Genomic DNA, 24173 nt, shown 5'->3' with positions numbered 1-24173 from the left:
CTCTGAACTGATTCCATCGGGAAGGAGGTACAGGAGCCTCAGGTCCCACACCACCAGGTTCAGGAACAGTTATTACCCTCAACCATCAGGCTCCTGAACCAGTGAGGATAACCTCAACTCTGAACTGATTCCGTCGGGAAGGAGGTACAGGAGCCTCAGGTCCCACACCACCAGGTTCAGGAACAGTTATTACCCCTCAAACATCAGGCTCCTGAACCAGTGAGGATAACCTCAACACTGAACTGATTCCATCGGGAAGGAGGTACAGGAGCCTCAGGTCCCACACCACCAGGTTCAGGAACAGTTATTACCCCACAACCATCAGGCTCCTGAACCAGTGAGGATAACCTCAACTCTGAACTGATTCCATCGGGAAGGAGGTACAGGAGCCTCAGGTCCCACACCACCAGGTTCAGGAACAGTTATTACCCCACAACCATCAGGCTCCTGAACCAGTGAGGATAACCTCAACTCTGAACTGATTCCATCGGGAAGGAGGTACAGGAGCCTCAGGTCCCACACCACCAGGTTCAGGAACAGTTATTACCCCACAACCATCAGGCTCCTGAACCAGTGAGGATAACCTCAACTCTGAACTGATTGCACAGCCTACAGATTCACTGCCACGGACTCTACAACTCAGTATTTGGTAGAATCAGAGGGAGGTGAGAGTGTGTAATGAGCTGCCAGTGCAAGTGGTGGGCGGGGGCTCGATTTCAATATTGAAGAGAAGTGCATGGATGGGAGGGGTGCGGAGGGCTGTGATCCCTCTGCAGGTCGATGAGAGTGGGCAGTTTAAATGGTTTGGTGTGGGTCAGATGGGCCGAAGGGCCTGTTTCTGTGCTGTACTTTTCTATGACTTATTATCTGTTTACTTATTCTTTGATGATGATTTGCCCTCTTTTGCAAGCTGTTCTATTGTCAGTTTTTATTTATAGTTTTTCATACATTCTATTGTATTTCTTTACTTTCTTGTAATTACCTCCAAGGAAACGAATCTCCTGGTTGTCAATTTACTTTGAGCCAGTTTCAACATCCCAATGTTTGATCGCCCCTTTATTACTAAATCTGTGGGGTGCTCAGTAACTGTAAGGAGCTATGCAAGTACAAATACATTTTCTCACAAGGTGCATTCTCAACCCCAGGCAGAGGTTATGAGCCTCGATGAATACGCGAAGACGTCACGGTCCCTCCAGTACTGATCAGGGAGTGTACCTTGGGCCAACGCAGACACAAGTACTCTCCTCCAGCTCCTCCTCGTCAGCCCCCGCCTCTTCCATTCTCGAGGACAACATGTCGTGTCGCGATCGCACGCAGGAGTTCTTCGCTGCCTGCAAGTCAATGCAGAGCAGACAGGTAAGGGCCCAGCAACTTCCATTTACCAGCGCGTGGTGGTGGGGGGAAATGGTGGGGCTACAGAGGATGGACTTGTAAGAGTGTTTGGATAAAATTAATGTACACAGAGCATTACATCAACGATCCGGTGAACAAGATGTCAGATGATGCCATATCCCAAGTGGGCCTCTTGCCCAGACTCCAACCCAGACAAAGAACATATCGCAGGCTTCTCTGACTCCTGTCTGGCAATCACAATCATTGCCAAGAATTATGTCAAATTTATAACAGACACGTTGGCCCAAAAGCTGTCTGTGGGTGTATCTGTTAGACACTCAGACTCACTGTATTGGGTAGAGGACTGGAACGCAGTGTGATCTCTGTTCAACATGTTGTGTGTTCAGAGATGCTCTTCTGCACACCACTGTTGTAGCACGTCGTTACTTGGCTTAATGTGGCCTTCCCGTTAGCTTGTACTAGTCTGGCCATTCTCCTTGTAATGGCCACTTCAGCCATTTTCTTTCAAGCAATCCCCCCCACCCCCTTCTTCTAAATTCCAGCAAGTACCGGCCCAGAGCCATCAAATGGCCCTCATACATCAACCCGTTCATTCTTCTGCATATCACACTGACCAAATTTCTCCCAAATAATCTTATAAAATCCAGAGAACGCAGCTGAATTTTGTATAAGCCCCCCTCCCCCCCAACTCACCTGGTCCCTTTCCGGTGCCAACACGTTCTTAGAGAAGTAGCTCAAACTGCTCTCAATACTGCAAGTGCTGAGGATAATCTTTCAGCTCATCACTCTGTACTTAGGATGGGTTATACAATATATTTATTATTCCAGTACATATACTATGCACAACATCGGGATTCGTCTCCTTACAGGCAGCCACGAAACAAAGACACACAACAGACCCCATTTTAAGAAAAAGTGGTCTGCCAAGCTCCCAAACAATAAGACTAAGCGACTGACATTCAGAACTGAAGTTCACATAAGTGAGCCCACGGCCACAAAGCCAGTTCATGGCTGCAGCCCATCTGTTCAGGTGGGTTTCATTGAAAAAGTAGTCAGTAGTTTGTTTTGTTTTGGCTATGCTTTGAAGTTCACATAAGGTGAACACATCGACTACTTGTCGGTTATCAGTCCTACTTTTTCTGGTCAATGATCACTGTAATTTATAGCCTGTAACCTCCCTTTTGGAGTTGTGTTTTTGAACCGCCTGCACGACGTGGTGTTTTTGCGGTGTGAACCGCCTGTACGACCTGGTGTTTTTGTGGTGTGAATTACCTGTACGACCTGGTGTTTTTGGACCACCTGTACGACCTGGTGTTTTTGTGGTGTGAATTACCTGTACGACCTGGTGTTTTTGCGGTGTGAACCGCCTGTACGGCCTGGTGTTTTTGTGGTGTGAACCACCTGTACGACCTGGTGTTTTTGTGGTGTGAATTACCTGTACAACCTAGTTTTTTTGTGGTGTGAATTACCTGTACGGCCTGGTTTTTTTGGACCACCTGTACGACCTGGTGTTTTTGTGGTGTGAACCACCTGTACGACCTGGTGTTTTTGTGGTGTGTACTACCTGTACGACCTGGTGTTTTTGTGGTGTGAACCACCTGTACGACCTGGTGTTTTTGGACCGCCTGTACGACCTGGTGTTTTTGTGGTGTGAACCACCTGTACGACCTGGTGTTTTTGTGGTATGAACCACCTGTACGACCTGGTGTTTTTGGACCGCCTGTACGGCCTGGTGTTTTTGTGGTGTGAACCACCTGTATGACCTGGTGTTTTTGTGGTGTGTACTACCTGTACGACCTGGTGTTTTTGGACCGCCTGTACGGCCTGGTGTTTTTGTGGTGTGAACCACCTGTACGACCTGGTGTTTTTGTGGTGTGTACTACCTGTACGACCTGGTGTTTTTGTGGTGTGAACCGCCTGTACGACCTGGTGTTTTTGTGGTGTGAATCACCTGTACAACCTGGTGTTTTTGTGGTGTGAACCACCTGTACGACCTGGTGTTTTTGGACCACCTGTACGACCTGGTGTTTTTGTGGTGTGTACTACCTGTACGACCTGGTTTTTTTGGACCACCTGTACGACCTGGTGTTTTTGTGGTGTGAATTACCTGTACGACCTGGTGTTTTTGTGGTGTGAACTACCTGTACGACCTGGTGTTTTTGGACCACCTGTACGACCTGGTGTTTTTGTGGTGTGAATTACCTGTACGACCTGGTGTTTTTGTGGTGTGAACTACCTGTACGACCTGGTTTTTTTGGACCACCTGTACGACCTGGTGTTTTTGTGGTGTGTACTACCTGTACGACCTGGTGTTTTTGTGGTGTGAACTACCTGTACGACCTGGTGTTTTTGCGGTGTGAACCACCTGTACGACCTGGTGTTTTTGTGGTGTGAATTACCTGTACGACCTGGTGTTTTTGGACCACCTGTACGACCTGGTGTTTTTGTGGTGTGAATTACCTGTACGACCTGGTGTTTTTGCGGTGTGAACCGCCTGTATGGCCTGGTGTTTTTGTGGTGTGAACTACCTGTACGACCTGGTGTTTATGTGGTGTGAACTACCTGTACGACCTGGTGTTTTTGTGGTGTGAACTACCTGTACGACCTGGTGTTTTTGGACCACCTGTACGACCTGGTGTTTTTCGATGTGAACTGAGGTCTGGGAGATGCGGGATGGTTGCGCCGTGCTGATGGCACCTGGAACAACCCGAGTTTTGGACGATTGATTTAAGCACCGGGCCGGAGGTGAGGGATGGGCTAGCATTCGGCTGACTGCCATCTCTGTGAGTTTACTCATCTCTGTGCTGAACTGGCTTCGTGGCTGTGGGCTCAGTTCTGAGTGCTAGTTGCTTGCACTTTGGGAGTTTGGCAGTGTTCTTGTTAAAATGGGTTGTGTAAACCAGGAGTCTCCCCCCCACCTTAAACTGGGGCTTTACGTTCTAAACCATGAGAAGCTGGAAGTAGGGAATGTCCAAAGAAACTTCAGGGTGCTCCGTCTGTTAACAAAAACTCATGGTCAGTTAGGGAAAGAAGTTTAAAAATCTTAAGGTCTAGGTGGAATTCAAAGGAAAATAAATTCTGCATCACCTTTGAGAGCAGGAAGAAAATCTTGGAGAGAAGCATCCTGGATTTACTAGGTTGAATGGTGGGTGGGGGTGTGCAAAATGGAGCTCTGTTCTCCAGAATTTATAAGATTATTGTGGGGGCAGGGTTAATTTGATCAGGGTGATTTGGAGAAGGGAGAGAGGCTGTTACCTTTTGTTATAAAGTTCCGATGTTTCTTTCTCAGAATGGATTACAGGTTAACAAACCTCACCTGAATGCAGTGCGTCAGCGGAGTGAATTCACAGTCATGGCCAAGTGAGTGTGACTACGAACGCATTGTGTTTTGGAGTGGGCGCAGGGCGGGGCATAGAGTCCTCATCCGTCTGCTGGAGGAGCTTGGCGGGTGGGGGGGGGAATCGTCAATGCCTCGGGGTGAATCTTGACTTCAGCATCTGCGGTCTCCCGTGCCATTGAATCTGCTCTGCCCCTCCATCGTGGCTGGCACCCCACGATAGGAAACATTCTCTCCACGTCTTTCGATATTCGTTAGGTGTCAATGAGACCCCCCCCCCCCCATTCTTCTGAACTCCAGCGAATCCAGTGAGTTTGCTGTTGTGTGCTGGGGCAGGAGGCTGAGGGTAGCAGACACCAACAGAATCAACAAACTCATTCGTAAGGCCAGTGATGTTGTGGGGGTGGAACTGGACTCTGTCGGTGGTGTCTGAAAAGAGGATACTGTCCAAGTTGCATGCCATCTTGGACAATGTCTCCCATCCACTCCATAATGTACTGGTTAGGAACAGGAGTACATTCAGCCAGAGACTCATTCCACCGAGATGTAACACTGAGCGTCATAGGAAGTCATTCCTGCCTGTGGCCATCAAACTTTACAACTTCTCCCTCGGAGTGTCAGACACCCTGAGCCAATAGGCTGGTCCTGGACTTATTTCCACTTGGCATGATTAACCTATTATTATTTAATTATTTATGGTTTTATATTGCTATATTTCTTCACGATTCATGGTTGGTGCAGCTTAACGAAACCCAATTTCCCTCGGGATCAATAAAGTCTGTCTGTCTGTACAGGCCCAGAGCCATCAGACGCTTCTCAGATGTTAACCCTTTCATTCCTGGGATCATTCCCGTGAACCCCCTCCCCGCACCCCGAACCCTCTGCAAAGCCAGCATATCCAAGGTATCCCTGCTGGCTGTTGCTCAACTGTTCTAGTGAACATTGCTGCACAAAAACCTTATTGTACATCCCTGGGGTGCCTGAGACTTTTACCCGTACTGTATTTGTCAATGTGGAGCGGAGAGCGAGTTTGTAAATCTGGCGGGAGCAAAGGGTGTTGGGAATGGTGAGGGTGGAGGGGGGTGGGACAGGGGGCAGAGAAGGAGTGACCAGGGTGGGGTGATGTGGGTGCAGATAATTTGATTCCAAACAATCGGTTTATTGATCATTACAGAATGTCTCTCTGGTGCTTCCCGCTCCCTCCCCTCTCCCTTCCCCTTTTCCCAACCACGATTGGGTACATTTAAGAGATACTGAGATGGGTACATTGATGATAGTAAAATGGAGGATTGGGGAAGGGAGAGGGGAGTGAAAATCAAATTACCTTACCTGGTAACTCAGGGCTGGGTGTGCCTGCACCCACACCTACCCCTGGCACTACCACCTGACCCACGCCCCTCCACCCTCACCATTCCCAGCATCCTTTCCTCCCGCCAGATTTACAAACTCGCTCTCCGCACCACATCGACAAGTACAGTCCTGTGTAAAAGTCTTGCACCCTAGCTCGCCCTCGTGTCCTCAGATTTTTGCAGAGAGCTGTAAAAGTTGCCTGACCTGCTGAGATCCCCCAGCATTTCGTGCATTGCTCTGGCTGCAGAATCTCTTGTGCTTATGAACAATAATTAAAAGGCTTCTTTACAAAGTTGTGTCTGTAAATGTCACTTTGTTTTTCATTGCAGACGAATTGGCAAAGATTTGAGTAACACATTCTCCAAACTGGAAAAGCTCACTATACGTAAGTATTACCACCAAGCGGAAGAATGGGCTCCCCCGACACTTGGCTGGTCAGGCCAAAGGGACACACCCACGTTCTGATCTGTCACCTTTGGACAAAGTGCTTAAAAATACACAAGGCTGAATTAGGGTGGAATTTCAAGTCCACGCCCAGGATGCAACGCTAAATTGAATTTTTAAAATTCCGGTGCAAAACTTAGCAGGTCAAGCAGCTTCTGTGAAGGCAAAGGGATGGTCGATATTCCTGTGGAATGCCAGTGTTGTGCAGGGTCTCGACCCATCCCATCGCCTCCATGAATCCCATCTGATATTCCTGTGGAATGCCAGTGTTGTGCAAGGTATTGACCCATCCCATCGCCTCCGTGAATCCCATCTGATATTCCTGTGGAATGCCAGTGTTGAGCAGGGTCTCGACCCATCCCATCACCTCCATGAATCCCATCTGTTAGTGTCGATATTCCTGTGGAATGCCAGTGTTGTGCAGGGTCTCGACCCATCCCATCACCTCCATGAATCCCATCTGATATTCCTATGGAATGCCAGTGTTGTGCAGGGTCTCGAATCATCCCATCGCCTCCGTGAATCCCATCTGATATTCCTGTGGAGTGCCAGTGTTGTGCAGGGTCTCAACCCATCCCATCACCTCCGTGAATCCCATCTGATATTCCTGTGGAATGCCAGTGTTGTGCAGGGTCTCGAATCATCCCATCGCCTCCATGAATCCCATCTGATATTCCTGTTGAATGCCAGTGTTGTGCAGGGTCTCGACCCATCCCATCGCCTCCGTGAATCCCATCTGATATTCCTGTGGAATGCCAGTGTTGTGCAGGGTCTCGAATCATCCCATCACCTCCGTGAATCCCATCTGATATTCCTGTGGAATGCCAGTGTTGAGCAGGGTCTTGAATCATCCCATCCCATCTGAGTTCCTCCAGCAGTTTGTCCGCTCTTTAAGATTCAGCCTTCTGTGCGTCAGTAATTTTGGTGACTTGCAGGCCGGAATGCCTTTTGTGGAAAAAAGCATGCCGGACTGGTGTTTGGGGAAGAAATTTCTCCTCTAATCCATTACATGAGATTTAGTCAGCGCGACTTGGCGTGGGAGAAATCCCATCACACTGCGTTGACACTCCCACCTGCATTTCACTTGGAGTATTATCAACAGATCTCACAAAGGATGTTGTCATTGGAGAGACTCCAGAGGAGATCATGAGGGTGATTGTGGGATGAGTGGGTTAACATACGAGGTGCGTTTGGCAGCTTTGGGCCTGTACTCACTGGAGTGGGAATCTGATTGAAACCTAACAAATGTTGAAAGGACTAGATAAGGGTGGATGTGGAGAGGATGTTTCCTATGGTGAGGGTATCCAGAACTAGAGGGCACAGCCTCAAAATTGAGGGGCAACCTTTTAGAACAGAGGTAAGGAGGATTTTTTTTTAGCCAGAGTGGTGAATCTGCGGAATGCTCTGCCACAGCTCGCGGCGGACGCCACGTCCGCGGGAATATTTAAAGCGGAAGCTGATAGATTCCTGATTGGTGGGGCATCAAGTGATATGGTGAGAAGGCAGGTGTAAGGGATTGAATGGGATCCAGGATCAACCACGATGGAATGGCAGAGCAGACTCGATGGGCTGAATGGCCTAATTATGCTCCTATGTCTTATGGTCTCGTGTCACTGTGACTCTGGGTCGCTGTTGATCTGATCTCTGAAGAGGAAGAAATTCCTCCACCGAGCAGCAGATGGCGCCAGTGTTGTGAGCAATGATCTGTGGGCTGTTGGCAGGGACAGGCGGATCGTCAACTCCCTTCGGTCCACATTATCGAACCTTCCTTCAGCCGACCCTTTGCCAGACTGAAGATCTGAAGCCGGTTCATTCACACAACGTGTCTGTAGTGTAGGAGGACACGCTCAGTGCAGCCATCACAAGGGTTCCTGGGCTATTGGAGAGGGAGGATTGGGCTGGGCGAGGAGGCCCCTCAATTACTGTGGGAGTGTCCCAGCCCTGGCAGCCACCTGAGTCCCAACAGTCCTGTTGGTTTTAGGGAATGTAATAGAACACTAAGCTTAAACAAAAAGAAACCTGAAGTAATGGGAATATCAAAGAAACCTGATATCCCAGACTGTAGGATCGTATTGGGGAATGAAATCCTGAAACAAGTTCACAACTTCAAGTACCTTGGATCGTGGGTAACATCTGATGGCAAATGCGAAACAGACATAAAAGCAAGAATAGCAACGGCAAGAACAGCATTTACAGGAATGAGAAACATCCTAACAGACAAGAAAACAGCAATTGACGTCTACGTTCGAACCCTCAGCTGCTACATTCTCCCTATATTGATGTACGGCTACGCGATGGACCATCACAAAATCAGTGGGAAAAGGAATCAAAGCAGCAGAGATGTGGTTCCTCAGAAGAACGCGATGCATATCTACGGACAGGATCACCAACAAAGAAGTTCTACAGAGAACAAAAACAAACGTACATTACTTTAAAAGATCAGAAAACAGTGATCAGTATTCTTCGGACACGTCATGCGAAGAGAAACATTGGAACATTTAGTTACAACTGGAAAGCTGGAAGGTGAACGACGCAGAGGCTGACAGAGGTAGTGCCCGTGGGTTTGTTGTCTGTTCAGAAATCTGAGCAGAAGCTGTGCCTAACATTGAGTGTGTGTGTCTTCAGGCTCCTGTACTTCCTCTGGGATGGTAGCAATGCCAAGAGGGCATGTCTTGTGTGGTGGGGGTCCTTAATGATGGATGCAGCCTCTTTGAGTCTTTAGGAGTTGCAAGATTCAGCACACGAGTGTAAATGAGAATGAAATAATTGTTAGGCCGAGTATGACCGAGTTAGACAGAAGTATAGGTATGAAAGCAATCCTATAGACTACACTGTACAAATGTCACTCTCTCACACACACACTCACTCGCACGCACTCACTCACACTCTCACACACACTCCCTCGCACGCACTCACTCTCACTCTCTCACACATTCACTCACACACACACACACTCTCTCACACACACACTTCCTCGCACGCACTCACTCTCACACACAGACTCACTCGCACGCACTCCCTCTCACTCTCTCATACATTCACTCTCACACTCACTCCCTCGCACGCACTCACCCTCACTCTCACACACATTCACTCACACACACACACACACTCCCTCTCACTCTCTCACACACACACTCACTCGCACGCACTCACTCTCACTCTCACACACACTCCCTCGCACGCACTCACTCTCACTCTCTCACACATTCACTCACACACACACACACTCTCTCACACACACACTTCCTCGCACGCACTCACTCTCACACTCACTCCCTCGCACGCACTCACCCTCACTCTCACACACATTCACTCACACACACACACACTCCCTCTCACTCTCTCACACATTCACTCTCACACACACTCACTCGCACACACTCCCTCTCACTCTCTCACACATTCACTCTCACACACACACACTCTCTCACACACACACTCCCTCTCACTCTCACACACACACTCCCTCTCACTCTCACACTCACTCCCTCGCACGCACTCACTCTCACACACACTCCCTCTCACTGTCTCACACATTCACTCTCACACACACTCACTCGCACACACTCCCTCTCACTCTCACACACATTCACTCTCTCACACACACACACTCCCTCTCACTCTCACACATTCACTCTCACACATTCACTCTCACACTCACTCCCTCGCACGCACTCACTCTCACTCTGTCACACATTCACATCCTTGCTGACACGGCAGAGTGATGCCAGGTGCCTGCTGAGACAGGGGGGAGTGGCCAGTATGATGAACGTGATGAGTTGATGGATGGCTGGTACCCCGGCAGGGGAGATAAAGGACTAGTCTGCTGAGACACAGGCAGACATGCCACTGGACACTGAACGAGTGTTGTGCACTCACAGGAAGGTGGGGGTTTGGAGGGTCGATTCGGGGGAATCGGTCAGAGGCTCACAGTGTGTGAAGGCAGACCGGTGGGGGCTTGTGTGTGTGTCCACCCTCGCCTGGGTGACAGGCTCACCACTGAAGAACGGTCTAGCCGGGAACGGAAGGGTCATAACTGAATGACCACAACAGTACAACGGAACAAGACAACGGAAGCTGCAGCTGCTCATCTCCCCCTCCCCCTCCCCCCCCCTCTCTCTCTCTCCTCTCTCCTCTCTCCTCTCTCGTCACAACAGCAACTACCTCAACCCAAACTGAACTAAACTCTGCATTATCTTAAGACTATTCATTTACCCCTAGACTACGATAGAGCTTGGTTTTGATTCTTGTTCCTACACTTCTGTATTTATCATTGCTAACCTGTTTTATATCTGTATTTGCATGTTTGATACTGTATTGTTTAGTTTACTAATAAACATCTTTGGTTACAGTACCACCAGACTCCAACGTATCATTCCATTTCTGCTGGTTTGGTAACCCGGTCACGGGGTACGTGACAGTTTGTACATTAAGTGACACCAGGTGATGTGTATGTAAAGGTGGGTTTGTGATGGGATCAGGGTGGTGAGGCTCTGACCTTTCCCAGTGTTATCCATTGTTGTGGAATATGAGCCCCAGCCCGTGGTGAGGTTGTGGGAGGGTCTCGTTTGTCATTAGTCCCAGCTCACACTGACGGTGTCTTCTGGTTTCATTGCAGTTGCAAAGCGCAAATCACTCTTCGATGACAAAGCAGTTGAAATTGAAGAACTGACGTACATCATCAAACAGGTTTGGGCAGTTAAAATGCCTTGGGGCTTGTTTTGTTAAACCGTACTGCCCAATCCCTTTACAGCATGTCAGGAAACATTGACACAACACCCCCTGCATCTCCTCTCTCTCAAAGTATTTTCAAAGGGCACGACTGGCTTGCAAAGATTCATGAAAAGGGTGTTGAAAATCAGGGCTTTTTTTCTCCTCTGTGGGAGAGAATGATGCTAGGAGTGAAAGGGTTAACATGAACGAATTAATGGCTCTGGGCCTGTACTTGCTGACGTTAGAAAAATGGGGGTGAGGGAGGGGTCCTTTTTGAAATCTATGAAATATTGAATGGCCTAGATAGAGTGGATGTGGAGAGGATGTTTCCTATAGTGGGGGAGTCTAGGACCAGAGGACACAGATAGAGTGGATGTGGAGAGGATGTTTCCTATAGTGGGGGAGTCTAGGACCAGAGGGCACAGAGAGAGTGGATATGGAGAGGATGTTCCCTATAGTGGGGGAGTCTAGGACCAGAGGACACAGATAGAGTGGATGTCGAGAGGATGTTTCCTATAGTGGGGGAGTCTAGGACCAGAGGACACAGATAGAGTGGATGTGGAGAGGATGTTTCCTATAGTGGGGGAGTCTAGGACCAGAGGGCACAGAGAGAGTGGATGTGGAGAGGATGTTCCCTATAGTGGGGGAGTCTAGGACCAGAGGACACAGATAGAGTGGATGTGGAGAGGATGTTCCCTATAGTGGGGGAGTCTAGGACCAGAGGACACAGATAGAGTGGATGTGGAGAGGATGTTTCCTATAGTGGGGGAGTCTAGGACCAGTGGACACAGATAGAGTGGATGTGGAGAGGATGTTTCCTATCGTGGGGGAGTCTAGGATCAGAGGACACAGATAGAGTGGATGTGGAGAGGATGTTTCCTATCGTGGGGGAGTCTAGGACCAGAGGGCACAGAGAGAGTGGATGTGGAGAGGATGTTCCCTATAGTGGGGGAGTCTAGGACCAGAGGACACAGATAGAGTGAATGTGGAGAGGATGATTCCTATAGTGGGGGAGTCTAGGACCAGAGGACACAGATAGAGTGGATGTGGAGAGGATGTTTCCTATAGTGGGGGAGTCTAGGACCAGAGGACACAGATAGAGTGAATGTGGAGAGGATGATTCCTATAGTGGGGGAGTCTAGGACCAGAGGACACAGATAGAGTGGATGTGGAGAGGATGTTTCCTATAGTGGGGGAGTCTAGGACCAGAGGACACAGATAGAGTGGATGTGGAGAGGATGTTTCCTATAGTGGGGGAGTCTAGGACCAGAGGACACAGATAGAGTGGATGTGGAGAGGATGTTTCCTATAGTGGGGGAGTCTAGGACCAGTGGACACAGATAGAGTGGATGTGGAGAGGATGTTTCCTATCGTGGGGGAGTCTAGGATCAGAGGACACAGATAGAGTGGATGTGGAGAGGATGTTTCCTATCGTGGGGGAGTCTAGGACCAGAGGGCACAGAGAGAGTGGATGTGGAGAGGATGTTCCCTATAGTGGGGGAGTCTAGGACCAGAGGACACAGATAGAGTGAATGTGGAGAGGATGATTCCTATAGTGGGGGAGTCTAGGACCAGAGGACACAGATAGAGTGGATGTGGAGAGGATGTTTCCTATAGTGGGGGAGTCTAGGACCAGAGGACACAGATAGAGTGAATGTGGAGAGGATGATTCCTATAGTGGGGGAGTCTAGGACCAGAGGACACAGATAGAGTGGATGTGGAGAGGATGTTTCCTATAGTGGGGGAGTCTAGGACCAGAGGACACAGATAGAGTGGATGTGGAGAGGATGTTTCCTATAGTGGGGGAGTCTAGGACCAGAGGACACAGATAGAGTGAATGTGGAGAGGATGTTTCCTATAGTGGGGGAGTCTAGGACCAGAGGACACAGATAGAGTGGATGTGGAGAGGATGTTTCCTATAGTCGGGGAGTCTAGGACCAGAGGACACAGATAGAGTGGATGTGGGGAGGATGTTTCCTATAGTGGGGGAGTCACTGGGTATATTTGAAGTGGATGTTGATAGGTTTTTGATTAGTCAGGGCGTGATTATGGGGAGACAGGAGAATGGGGTTGAGAGGGATAATAAATAAGCTGTGATGGGCCAAATGGCCTAATTTATTATCTCTCTCAAACCCATTCGCCAGCCTTCTCTCCATAGCTTTAACATCCTGGCTAATGTAAAAACGAGCAGCTTCCACTTTAAATATACCCAGTGACTTGGCTGTGTGTGGCAGTGAGATCCCCAGATCCAACACACTAAAGAAATTCTTCCTCATCTCTTTTAAAAAGTATAGGAATGTCCCTTTCTGAAGATGTGTCCTCTTGGTCCAAGACTCCCCCACTATAGGAAATATCCTCTCCACATCCACTCTATCTGTGTCCTCTGGTCCTAGACTCCCCACTATAGGAAACATCCTCTCCACATCCACTCTATCTGTGTCCTCTGGTCCTAGACTCCCCCACTATAGGAAACATCCTCTCCACATCCTCTCTATCTGTGTCCTCTGGTCCTAGACTCCCCACTATAGGAAACATCCTCTCCACATCCACTCTATCTGTGTCCTCTGGTCCTAGACTCCCCCACTATAGGAAACATCCTCTCCTCATCCACTCTATCTGTGCCCTCTGGTCCTAGACTCCCCCAGTATAGGAATCATCCTCTCCACATCCACTCTATCTGTGTCCTCTGGTCCTAGACTCCCCACTATAGGAAACATCCTCTCCACATCCACTCTATCTGTGTCCTCTGGTCCTAGACTCCCCACTATAGGAAACATCCTCTCCACATCCACTCTATCTGTGTCCTCTGGTCCTAGACTCCCCCACTATAGGAAACATCCTCTCCACATCCTCTCTATCTGTGTCCTCTGGTCCTAGACTCCCCACTATAGGAAACATCCTCTCCACATCCACTCTATCTGTGTCCTCTGGTCCTAGACTCCCCCACTATAGGAAACATCCTCTCCTCATCCACTCTATCTGTGCCCTCTGGTCCTAGACTCCCCCAGTATAGGAATCATCCTCTCCACATCCACTCTATCTGTGTCCTCTGGTCCTAGACTCCCCCAGTATAGGAATCATCCTCTACACCCACACTGTCTAGGCCTTTCAATATTTGATAGGTTTCAATGAGATCGTTTCCCCCACCCCTCATTCTTCTAAACTTCAGTGAGTACAGGTCCAGAGCCATCAAATGCTCCTCCTACGTTACCCCTTTCATTCCTGGGATCGTTCTTACGAACCTCCTCTGAGTCCTCTCTATTGGCAGTACATCCTTTCTCAAATAAGGGCCTAAAATTGCTCACAATACTGCAGATGTGGTCTGACCGAAGCCTTACAAAGCCTCAGCATTACATTTTTGCTTTATATGCTAGTCGCCTGGAAATGAATGCTGACGTGACCTCACCACCGTCTCAATTCGCTCTCCATTTAGAAAGTAATCTGCGCCTTTATTCCCCGTACTATCCTTCCGTCACTTTGTCCATTTTCCTCATCTGTCTGAGTCCTTCCTCAACACTACCTGCCCCTCCACTGGGCTCTGTATCATGAGTTCTGCCTATGAAATATTGAATGTGACAAGAAGCTGATGCAGTCTGACCATTCCGTACGCGGTACATCACGTTCAAACAAAGGGGAAGAGCGCCAGAGCGCAGGTCAGGGGCCCCAGAGGGCCAAACGGCAGGATCTGCGGGGTTGTTCACCACCTCATTCGCTCCTGTCTCCTGCAGGATATCAACAGCCTGAACAAACAGATCGCACAACTGCAAGACTTTGTCAGAGCCAAGGGGAGCCAAAACGGGCGCCACTTACAGACACATTCCAACACCATCGTGGTCTCGCTGCAGGTAAACCGGCCTACGTCCCCGAGCCCGCGAGGAACGCCAGCGTCCAGTCCGCACTGAGCCCAGCAGTGCCTGTGCTGAGAAATGTTTAACCTGTTCCTTCCTTCCCTCTTGCAGTCCAGACTGGCCTCCATGTCAAACGACTTCAAATCGGTTCTTGAAGTGAGGACAGAGGTAATGGACGTTGCTTTTCCTGTAGTGTGTTTAGTGTGCTGTGACTGGGAGTGGCAGGGTCTTTGAAATACAAGAAGGGTGGTGGTAGAGAAAGCAATAGAATCAGATACAGGAGCCTCAGTCCCACACCACCAGGTTCAGGAACAGTTATTACCCCTCAACCATCAGGCTCCTGAACCAGTGAGGATAACCTCAACTCTGAACTGATTCCATCGGGAAGCAGGTACAGGAGCCTCAGGTCCCACACCACCAGGTTCAGCAACAGTTATTACCCCTCAACCATCAGGCTGCTGAACCAGTGAGGATAACCTCAACTCTGAACTGATTCCATCGGGAAGCAGGTACAGGAGCCTCAGGTCCCACACCACCAGGTTCAGCAACAGTTATTACCCCTCAACCATCAGGCTGCTGAACCAGTGAGGATAACCTCAACTCTGAACTGATTCCATCGGGAAGGAGGTACAGGAGCCTCAAGTCCCACACCACCAGGTTCAGGAACAGTTATTACCCCTCAACCATCAGGCTCCTGAACCAGTGAGGATAACCTCAACTCTGAACTGATTCCATCGAGAAGGAGGTACAGGAGCCTCAGTCCCACACCACCAGGTTCAGGAACAGTTATTACCCCTCAACCATCAGGCTCCTGAACCAGTGAGGATAACCTCAACTCTGAACTGATTCCATCGGGAAGGAGGTACAGGAGCCTCAGGTCCCACACCACCAGGTTCAGGAACAGTTATTACCCCTCAACTATTTTTGGACAGTTTATCATCTTTTGCACATTGGTTCTTAGTCAGTCTTTGTTAATGTATAGTTGTTCATAAATTGTAATTTCTTTATCTTCCTGTCAATGCCTGCAAGGAAGTGAAGCTCAAGAGTGTATATGGATAATAAATTTATTTTGAACTTTGAGCTCGTGTTCAAAAGACACATGAGAAGGTTCATCGATAGGAAAGATCTTGATGATGTGGACCAAACAGGACTAGCTCGGCATGGTTGAGTTGGACTGAAGGACTTGGTTCTGTTCTGTATATTCAGCCTGTCTGGATCTCAGCCCCAAATGTCAACTTTTTATCCCCCTCCTGGAGCTGCCTAACACGCCGAGTTCCTCCAGCACTTTGTGTGTTGCTGTGGCCAACCTCTCCAAGTAGCTGTTCCAGACAGCATCCTGGTGAACCGCTTCTGTACGCGCTCGACAGTGGCAGAGTCGCGTGGCGGTTAGCATAACGTTAATAAATCAGCCATGACAGAACGGCGGAGCAGGCTCGGTGGCCGAATTCTGCTCCCCTCACTGTTACCGTGCCCGCAGACGGAGAAAAGAAATTAATTTGGCGGTGCGGGCTGTAGTTAAAATCAACCCTTCCTGTACTGGGGTGACCAGGATGGCACACAAAGCTCCCAAGTGTGCCCGGACCGAAGAGCTGGTGGAGTGAAGGCAGAAGGCAGCCCGGCGTTCGGTGGGTATTTCATAAATACCCGGTGCTTCCATGTCCTCGTCTGTGATGAAGTTATCCCAGCTTCATCAGCATGTTAACCGGGTAGTCCCGCCAACAGGAATTGGGGAGCTCGTGCCAGTGAACCTAATCTTTATCTCTGCCGATCTGAGGACTGGTCGGGCGTTTTCCTTGTGGTCCCCTTCACCCATCACCTGGTACGATTAGCAGCCTCACTGATAGGCAGTGAAAAGCTGGAGCATTGTCACAGAAAGCTGCCAGGATAGCATTAGATCACAGTACAAGTCTCTCGGCCCACGATGTGCCGATCTTTTGGCCTATTCCAAGATCAGTATAACCCTTCTTTTTTCTCTCAACCATGTGCCAATCTGAGTCTTTTAAATGCCCCTGCTTTACCTGCCTCTACCACCACCCCTGGCAGGGCATTCCACACACCCACCATTCTCTGTGTTTTAAAAACAAACTCCAGGCTCTGACATTATAGCAGCCATTTCCACCCTGGGAAGAGTCTCTGATTGTCCACTTGATCATTGCCTCAGCGTCTTGCACCTCTGCTGTCAGCTGTTGCCCTCCTTCGCTCAAAAGAGATGCCCTAGCTTCATAAGATGTGCCCTCTAGTCAACCTTACAAATGTTGAAAGGTCTAGATAGAGTGGATGTGGTAGGGGTGTCTAGGACCAGAGGACACAGCTTGCAAATATAGGGATGACCATTTAGAACAGATGAGGAGAAATTTCTGTAGCCGGAGGGTGGCGAATCTGACACTGCAGGGGCAAGAAGTGCCTTCCACCTCCTTTAGTCTTCACCCTGCTACCCAGTACACGAACGTAAAGAACATCTGCAGACGCTGGGTATCCAAAGCAACTCACACAAAATGCAGGAGGAACTCAGCCGGTCAGGCAACATCTATGGAAATGAATAAACAGTCAATGTTTCGGGCCGAGACCCTTCAGCAGGACCTGAAGAAGGGTTTCGGCCCGAAATGTCAACTGTTCACTCTTTTCCATATATGCTGCCTGGCCTGCTGAGATCCTCCAGCATTTTTGTGTGTGTGGGAAAGGAGAACTGAGTGATTGTTATTACAAATCCAATGCAGCATTAAAAAACAAGTTTATAAAAATACACAAAAAGATCACAATAAGTTTACTATAAAACACAAATTAACTACTGAACGTGTATCCAAGAACCATAATCGAATCAATGAAAGACAGTGTCCCACAGGACGGATAAACAATCAATGTGCAAAAGACGACAAAAAGAAAAAAAACTATTAGTAACAGATAAATAAGCAATAAATATCGAGAACGTGAGATGAAGAGTCCTCGAAATGTCCCCATTTTCAGTGATGGGGTGAGTGAAGTTATCCACACTGGTTCAGAAGCCTGATGTTTGAGGGGTAATAACTGTTCCTGATCCTGGAGGTGTGGGACCTGAGGCTCCTGTACCTGAGAAGAGAGCAGGTCCTGAAAGGTGGGTCCTTGCTGGTGGATGCTGCTTTCCTACAACACCAAACCCTAATCCTAATGTCGATGTGCTCAGTGGTGGGAAGGGCTTTACCCGTGATGGTCTGGGCCGTATCCACTACTTGTAGGATTTTCTATTCAAGGGCGTTGGTGTTTCTATACCAGGTGGGGGTGTGACCAGTTAATGTACTCTGCACTGCAGTTTTGATGTGACTACCGGTAACTTATAAGTGACTCTTGGCCAGAGGAACTCTTCTGTGTAACAGCAGGGCTTCTGAATCAGAATTAGAGTAGGTATCTAAACAGCTGGCCGAGGGATGTGCAAAGAATGTGGACGCTGGATGAGTTTCCCAAGTGCCCCTCCCCACCCAACAAGGGCACGCCACCCCAGTTACACCCGAGTGGCCATAACCCGTATGTCTTTGGGAGCGGCTGCATCATTGTGTGGTATGAAAGCGGCCAGGCAGGACCCTACACTGAGAGGATGGCTGGGTCTCTCTCCCCCGAATAGTGACATTTACTGGGAGCATTGCAGACAAAGGGCCCGAGCGTCCATCCCATCCCGCAATCTCTCTGACCCCCTGCCCTCAGGAGAGAGGTACAGGAGCATCAGACTCGGTCCTGTGACCCTGCCAGCCCCGAGGAGCCGTCACTTGCACAGCGATCTGCTTACTGTTTCGCTGTGCAGTGCGCTACAGGCAGCTCGAATTGTATTTTATTATTTTGGTGTCTGTGCTGTGTGGGTGACCGTGGTCCAGAGGAGTGTTGTTAGGTTTGGTTGTACATATGTACAGTCAGATGACGATAAACTTTGGACTGGAGCGTCTGGAGGAAACCCCTGTAGTCACAGGGAAAACGTACACACTCTTAAAGACGGTGCTGGGAATCGACCCCAGTTCACTGGTGCTGTAACCGCTAGACTACCAGGCTGCCCCAGAATCAACACTGGAAGCAGGGGTGCTGTCTCTGGGACACGGGTCACTGTAGGGGGGTATAGACAGGGAGAACAGGACCAACACAGTTCAGTGTGTAAGGGGTGGCAATGTGGAGCACACACTGGGGGGGGGGGGGGCGTCGTTTGACCTTTTAAAGTTATTTGTTCTCTCCCCGACCAACAGAACCTCAAAATGCAACGTAACAGGAGAGAACAGTTTTCACTAGCCACGGTATCCAGTCTCCCTCCTTCGGCCGCTAACGGTTATGGTAAGCACCTTGCATTCTCGATTGTTGCACGTCAGGGAGCAATGTCAGAGCAGAATTGTGGACAGGGGGACCCAGGAGCAGCACTGAGGGTCCGGTGTAACCTCCTCTACATCGGTGAGGCCTGGTGTAAATTGATCAGCCTCTATCAGGATGTTAAAGCGTGTTCCTTCAGTGAATCGGGGCTGGGACCCTTCTCTGATCAGCAAAGAGGCTCCTGAGCCTCATGTCCAGCTGGTCATTCTGCCAAATTCCACCATCTACGGCACTCTACCCAGGGCAGGGCTCACTGTCTCCACGAGTCCCTCGTCCACTCGTCCCTGCCCTCTGACATCTAAACCAGCACCTCTGCCTCACTCTCTCCACGAATCCCTCGTCCACTCGTCCCTGCCCTCTGCCATCTAAACCAGCACCTCTGCCTCACTCTCTCCACGAGTCCCTCGTCCACTCGTCCCTGCCCTCTGCCATCTAAATCAGCACCTCTGCCTCACTCTTCCACGAGTCCCTCGTCCACTCGTCCCTGCCCTCTGACATCTAAACCAGCACCTCTGCCTCACTCACTCCACGAGTCCCTCGTCCACTCGTCCCTGCCCTCTGACATCTAAACCAGCACCTCTGCCTCACTCTCTCCACTCGTCCCTGCCCTCTGCCATCTAAACCAGCACCTCTGCCTCACTCTCTCCACGAGTCCCTCGTCCACTCGTCCCTGCCCTCTGCCATCTAAACCAGCACCTCTGCCTCACTCTCTCCACGAGTCCCTCGTCCGCTCGTCCCTGCCCTCTGCCATCTAAACCAGCACCTCTGCCTCACTCTCTCCACGAGTCCCTCGTCCGCTCGTCCCTGCCCTCTGCCATCTAAACCAGCAGCTCTGCCTCACTCTCTCCACGAGTCCCTCGTCCGCTCGTCCCTGCCCTCTGACATCTAAACCAGCACCTCTGCCTCACTCTCTCCACGAGTCCCTCGTCCGCTCGTCCCTGCCCTCTGACATCTAAACCAGCACCTCTGCCTCACTCTCTCCACGAGTCCCTCGTCCACTCGTCCCTGCCCTCTGACATCTAAACCAGCACCTCTGCCTCACTCTCTCCACGAGTCCCTCGTCCACTCGTCCCTGCCCTCTGACATCTAAACCAGCACCTCTGCCTCACTCTCTCCACGAGTCCCTCGTCCACTCGTCCCTGCCCTCTGACATCTAAACCAGCACCTCTGCCTCACACTCTCCACGAGTCCCTCGTCCACTCGTCCCTGCCCTCTGCCATCTAAACCAGCACCTCTGCCTCACTCTCTCCACGAGTCCCTCGTCCACTCGTCCCTGCCCTCTGACATCTAAACCAGCACCTCTGCCTCACTCTCTCCACGAGTCCCTCGTCCACTCGTCCCTGCCCTCTGACATCTAAACCAGCACCTCTGCCTCACTCTCTCCACGAGTCCCTCGTCCACTCGTCCCTGCCCTCTGACATCTAAACCAGCACCTCTGCCTCACTCTCTCCACGAGTCCCTCGTCCACTCGTCCCTGCCCTCTGACATCTAAACCAGCACCTCTGCCTCACTCTCTCCACGAGTCCCTCGTCCACTCGTCCCTGCCCTCTGACATCTAAACCAGCACCTCTGCCTCACTCTCTCCACGAGTCCCTCGTCCACTCGTCCCTGCCCTCTGACATCTAAACCAGCACCTCTGCCTCACTCTCTCCACGAGTCCCTCGTCCACTCGTCCCTGCCCTCTGACATCTAAACCAGCACCTCTGCCTCACACTCTCCACGAGTCCCTCGTCCACTCGTCCCTGCCCTCTGACATCTAAACCAGCACCTCTGCCTCACTCTCTCCACGAGTCCCTCGTCCACTCGTCCCTGCCCTCTGACATCTAAACCAGCACCTCTGCCTCACTCTCTCCACGAGTCCCTCGTCCACTCGTCCCTGCCCTCTGACATCTAAACCAGCACCTCTGCCTCACTCTCTCCACGAGTCCCTCGTCCACTCGTCCCTGCCCTCTGACATCTAAACCAGCACCTCTGCCTCACACTCTCCACGAGTCCCTCGTCCACTCGTCCCTGCCCTCTGACATCTAAACCAGCACCTCTGCCTCACTCTCTCCACGAGTCCCTCGTCCACTCGTCCCTGCCCTCTGACATCTAAACCAGCACCTCTGCCTCACACTCTCCACGAGTCCCTCGTCCACTCGTCCCTGCCCTCTGACATCTAAACCAGCACCTCTGCCTCACTCTCTCCACGAGTCCCTCGTCCACTCGTCCCTGCCCTCTGACATCTAAACCAGCACCTCTGCCTCACTCTCTCCACGAGTCCCTCGTCCACTCGTCCCTGCCCTCTGACATCTAAACCAGCACCTCTGCCTCACTCTCTCCACGAGTCCCTCGTCCACTCGTCCCTGCCCTCTGACATCTAAACCAGCACCTCTGCCTCACTCTCTCCACGAGTCCCTCGTCCACTCGTCCCTGCCCTCTGACATCTAAACCAGCACCTCTGCCTCACTCTCTCCACGAGTCCCTCGTCCACTCGTCCCTGCCCTCTGACATCTAAACCAGCACCTCTGCCTCACTCTCTCCACGAGTCCCTCGTCCACTCGTCCCTGCCCTCTGCCATCTAAACCAGCACCTCTGCCTCACTCTCTCCACTCGTCCCTCGTCCACTCGTCCCTGCCCTCTGACATCTAAACCAGCACCTCTGCCTCACACTCTCCACGAGTCCCTCGTCCACTCGTCCCTGCCCTCTGACATCTAAACCAGCACCTCTGCCTCACTCTCTCCACGAGTCCCTCGTCCACTCGTCCCTGCCCTCTGACATCTAAACCAGCACCTCTGCCTCACTCTCTCCACCAGTCCCTCGTCCACTCGTCCCTGCCCTCTGACATCTAAACCAGCACCTCTGCCTCACTCTCTCCACCAGTCCCTCGTCCACTCGTCCCTGCCCTCTGACATCTAAACCAGCACCTCTGCCTCACACTCTCCACGAGTCTCTCGTCCACTCGTCCCTGCCCTCTGACATCTAAACCAGCACCTCTGCCTCACTCTCTCCACGAGTCCCTCGTCCACTCGTCCCTGCCCTCTGACATCTAAACCAGCACCTCTGCCTCACTCTCTCCACCAGTCCCTCGTCCACTCGTCCCTGCCCTCTGACATCTAAACCAGCACCTCTGCCTCACACTCTCCACGAGTCTCTCGTCCACTCGTCCCTGCCCTCTGACATCTAAACCAGCACCTCTGCCTCACTCTCTCCACGAGTCCCTCGTCCACTCGTCCCTGCCCTCTGACATCTAAACCAGCACCTCTGCCTCACTCTCTCCACGAGTCCCTCGTCCACTCGTCCCTGCCCTCTGACATCTAAACCAGCACCTCTGCCTCACTCTCTCCACGAGTCCCTCGTCCACTCGTCCCTGCCCTCTGACATCTAAACCAGCACCTCTGCCTCACACTCTCCACGAGTCCCTCGTCCACTCGTCCCTGCCCTCTGACATCTAAACCAGCACCTCTGCCTCACTCTCTCCACGAGTCCCTCGTCCACTCGTCCCTGCCCTCTGACATCTAAACCAGCACCTCTGCCTCACTCTCTCCACGAGTCCCTCGTCCACTCGTCCCTGCCCTCTGCCATCTAAACCAGCACCTCTGCCTCACACTCTCCACGAGTCCCTCGTCCACTCGTCCCTGCCCTCTGACATCTAAACCAGCACCTCTGCCTCACTCTCTCCACTCGTCCCTCGTCCACTCGTCCCTGCCCTCTGACATCTAAACCAGCACCTCTGCCTCACTCTCTCCACGAGTCCCTCGTCCACTCGTCCCTGCCCTCTGACATCTAAACCAGCACCTCTGCCTCACTCTCTCCACTCGTCCCTCGTCCACTCGTCCCTGCCCTCTGACATCTAAACCAGCACCTCTGCCTCACTCTCTCCACTCGTCCCTCGTCCACTCGTCCCTGCCCTCTGACATCTAAACCAGCACCTCTGCCTCACTCTCTCCACTCGTCCCTCGTCCACTCGTCCCTGCCCTCTGACATCTAAACCAGCACCTCTGCCTCACTCTCTCCACGAGTCCCTCGTCCACTCGTCCCTGCCCTCTGACATCTAAACCAGCACCTCTGCCTCACTCTCTCCACTCGTCCCTCGTCCACTCGTCCCTGCCCTCTGACATCTAAACCAGCACCTCTGCCTCACTCTCTCCACGAGTCCCTCGTCCACTCGTCCCTGCCCTCTGCCATCTAAACCAGCACCTCTGCCTCACTCTCTCCACGAGTCCCTCGTCCACTCGTCCCTGCCCTCTGACATCTAAACCAGCACCTCTGCCTCACTCTCTCCACGAGTCCCTCGTCCACTCGTCCCTGCCCTCTGACATCTAAACCAGCACCTCTGCCTCACTCTCTCCACGAGTCCCTCGTCCACTCGTCCCTGCCCTCTGACATCTAAACCAGCATCTCTGCCTCACTCTCTCCACGAGTCCCTCGTCCACTCGTCCCTGCCCTCTGACATCTAAACCAGCACCTCTGCCTCACTCTCTCCACGAGTCCCTCGTCCACTCGTCCCTGCCCTCTGACATCTAAACCAGCACCTCTGCCTCACACTCTCCACGAGTCCCTCGTCCACTCGTCCCTGCCCTCTGACATCTAAACCAGCACCTCTGCCTCACTCTCTCCACGAGTCCCTCGTCCACTCGTCCCTGCCCTCTGACATCTAAACCAGCACCTCTGCCTCACACTCTCCACGAGTCCCTCGTCCACTCGTCCCTGCCCTCTGACATCTAAACCAGCACCTCTGCCTCACTCTCTCCACGAGTCCCTCGTCCACTCGTCCCTGCCCTCTGACATCTAAACCAGCACCTCTGCCTCACACTCTCCACGA

General features: G+C 51.2%; 1 protein-coding gene across 2 annotated transcripts in view; it reads left to right on the top strand.

Moving 5' to 3' along the window:
• Positions 1 to 24173, top strand: part of stx5a (syntaxin 5A) — a 62707-nt gene that overhangs the window by 25837 nt on the left and 12697 nt on the right. For both annotated transcript variants that reach the window (XR_012096629.1, XM_073031593.1), the window contains exons 2-8: positions 1146 to 1356; positions 4643 to 4713; positions 6370 to 6425; positions 11106 to 11176; positions 14929 to 15045; positions 15160 to 15216; positions 19251 to 19335. Coding sequence is in view for 1 of the 2 variants with exons in the window: in XM_073031593.1 (XP_072887694.1) it covers positions 1165 to 1356; positions 4643 to 4713; positions 6370 to 6425; positions 11106 to 11176; positions 14929 to 15045; positions 15160 to 15216; positions 19251 to 19335 (649 nt within the window). In the remaining variant the exon portion in view is untranslated. The remainder of the gene's footprint in view (positions 1 to 1145; positions 1357 to 4642; positions 4714 to 6369; positions 6426 to 11105; positions 11177 to 14928; positions 15046 to 15159; positions 15217 to 19250; positions 19336 to 24173) is intronic.

This window comes from Hemitrygon akajei, chromosome 28 (genome assembly GCF_048418815.1).
Source record: "Hemitrygon akajei chromosome 28, sHemAka1.3, whole genome shotgun sequence".
Classification (NCBI taxonomy): Eukaryota; Metazoa; Chordata; class Chondrichthyes; order Myliobatiformes; family Dasyatidae; genus Hemitrygon; species Hemitrygon akajei.
Note: the sequence above shows the minus strand (reverse complement) of the source record. Positions and strands in the feature narration are given on the sequence as shown.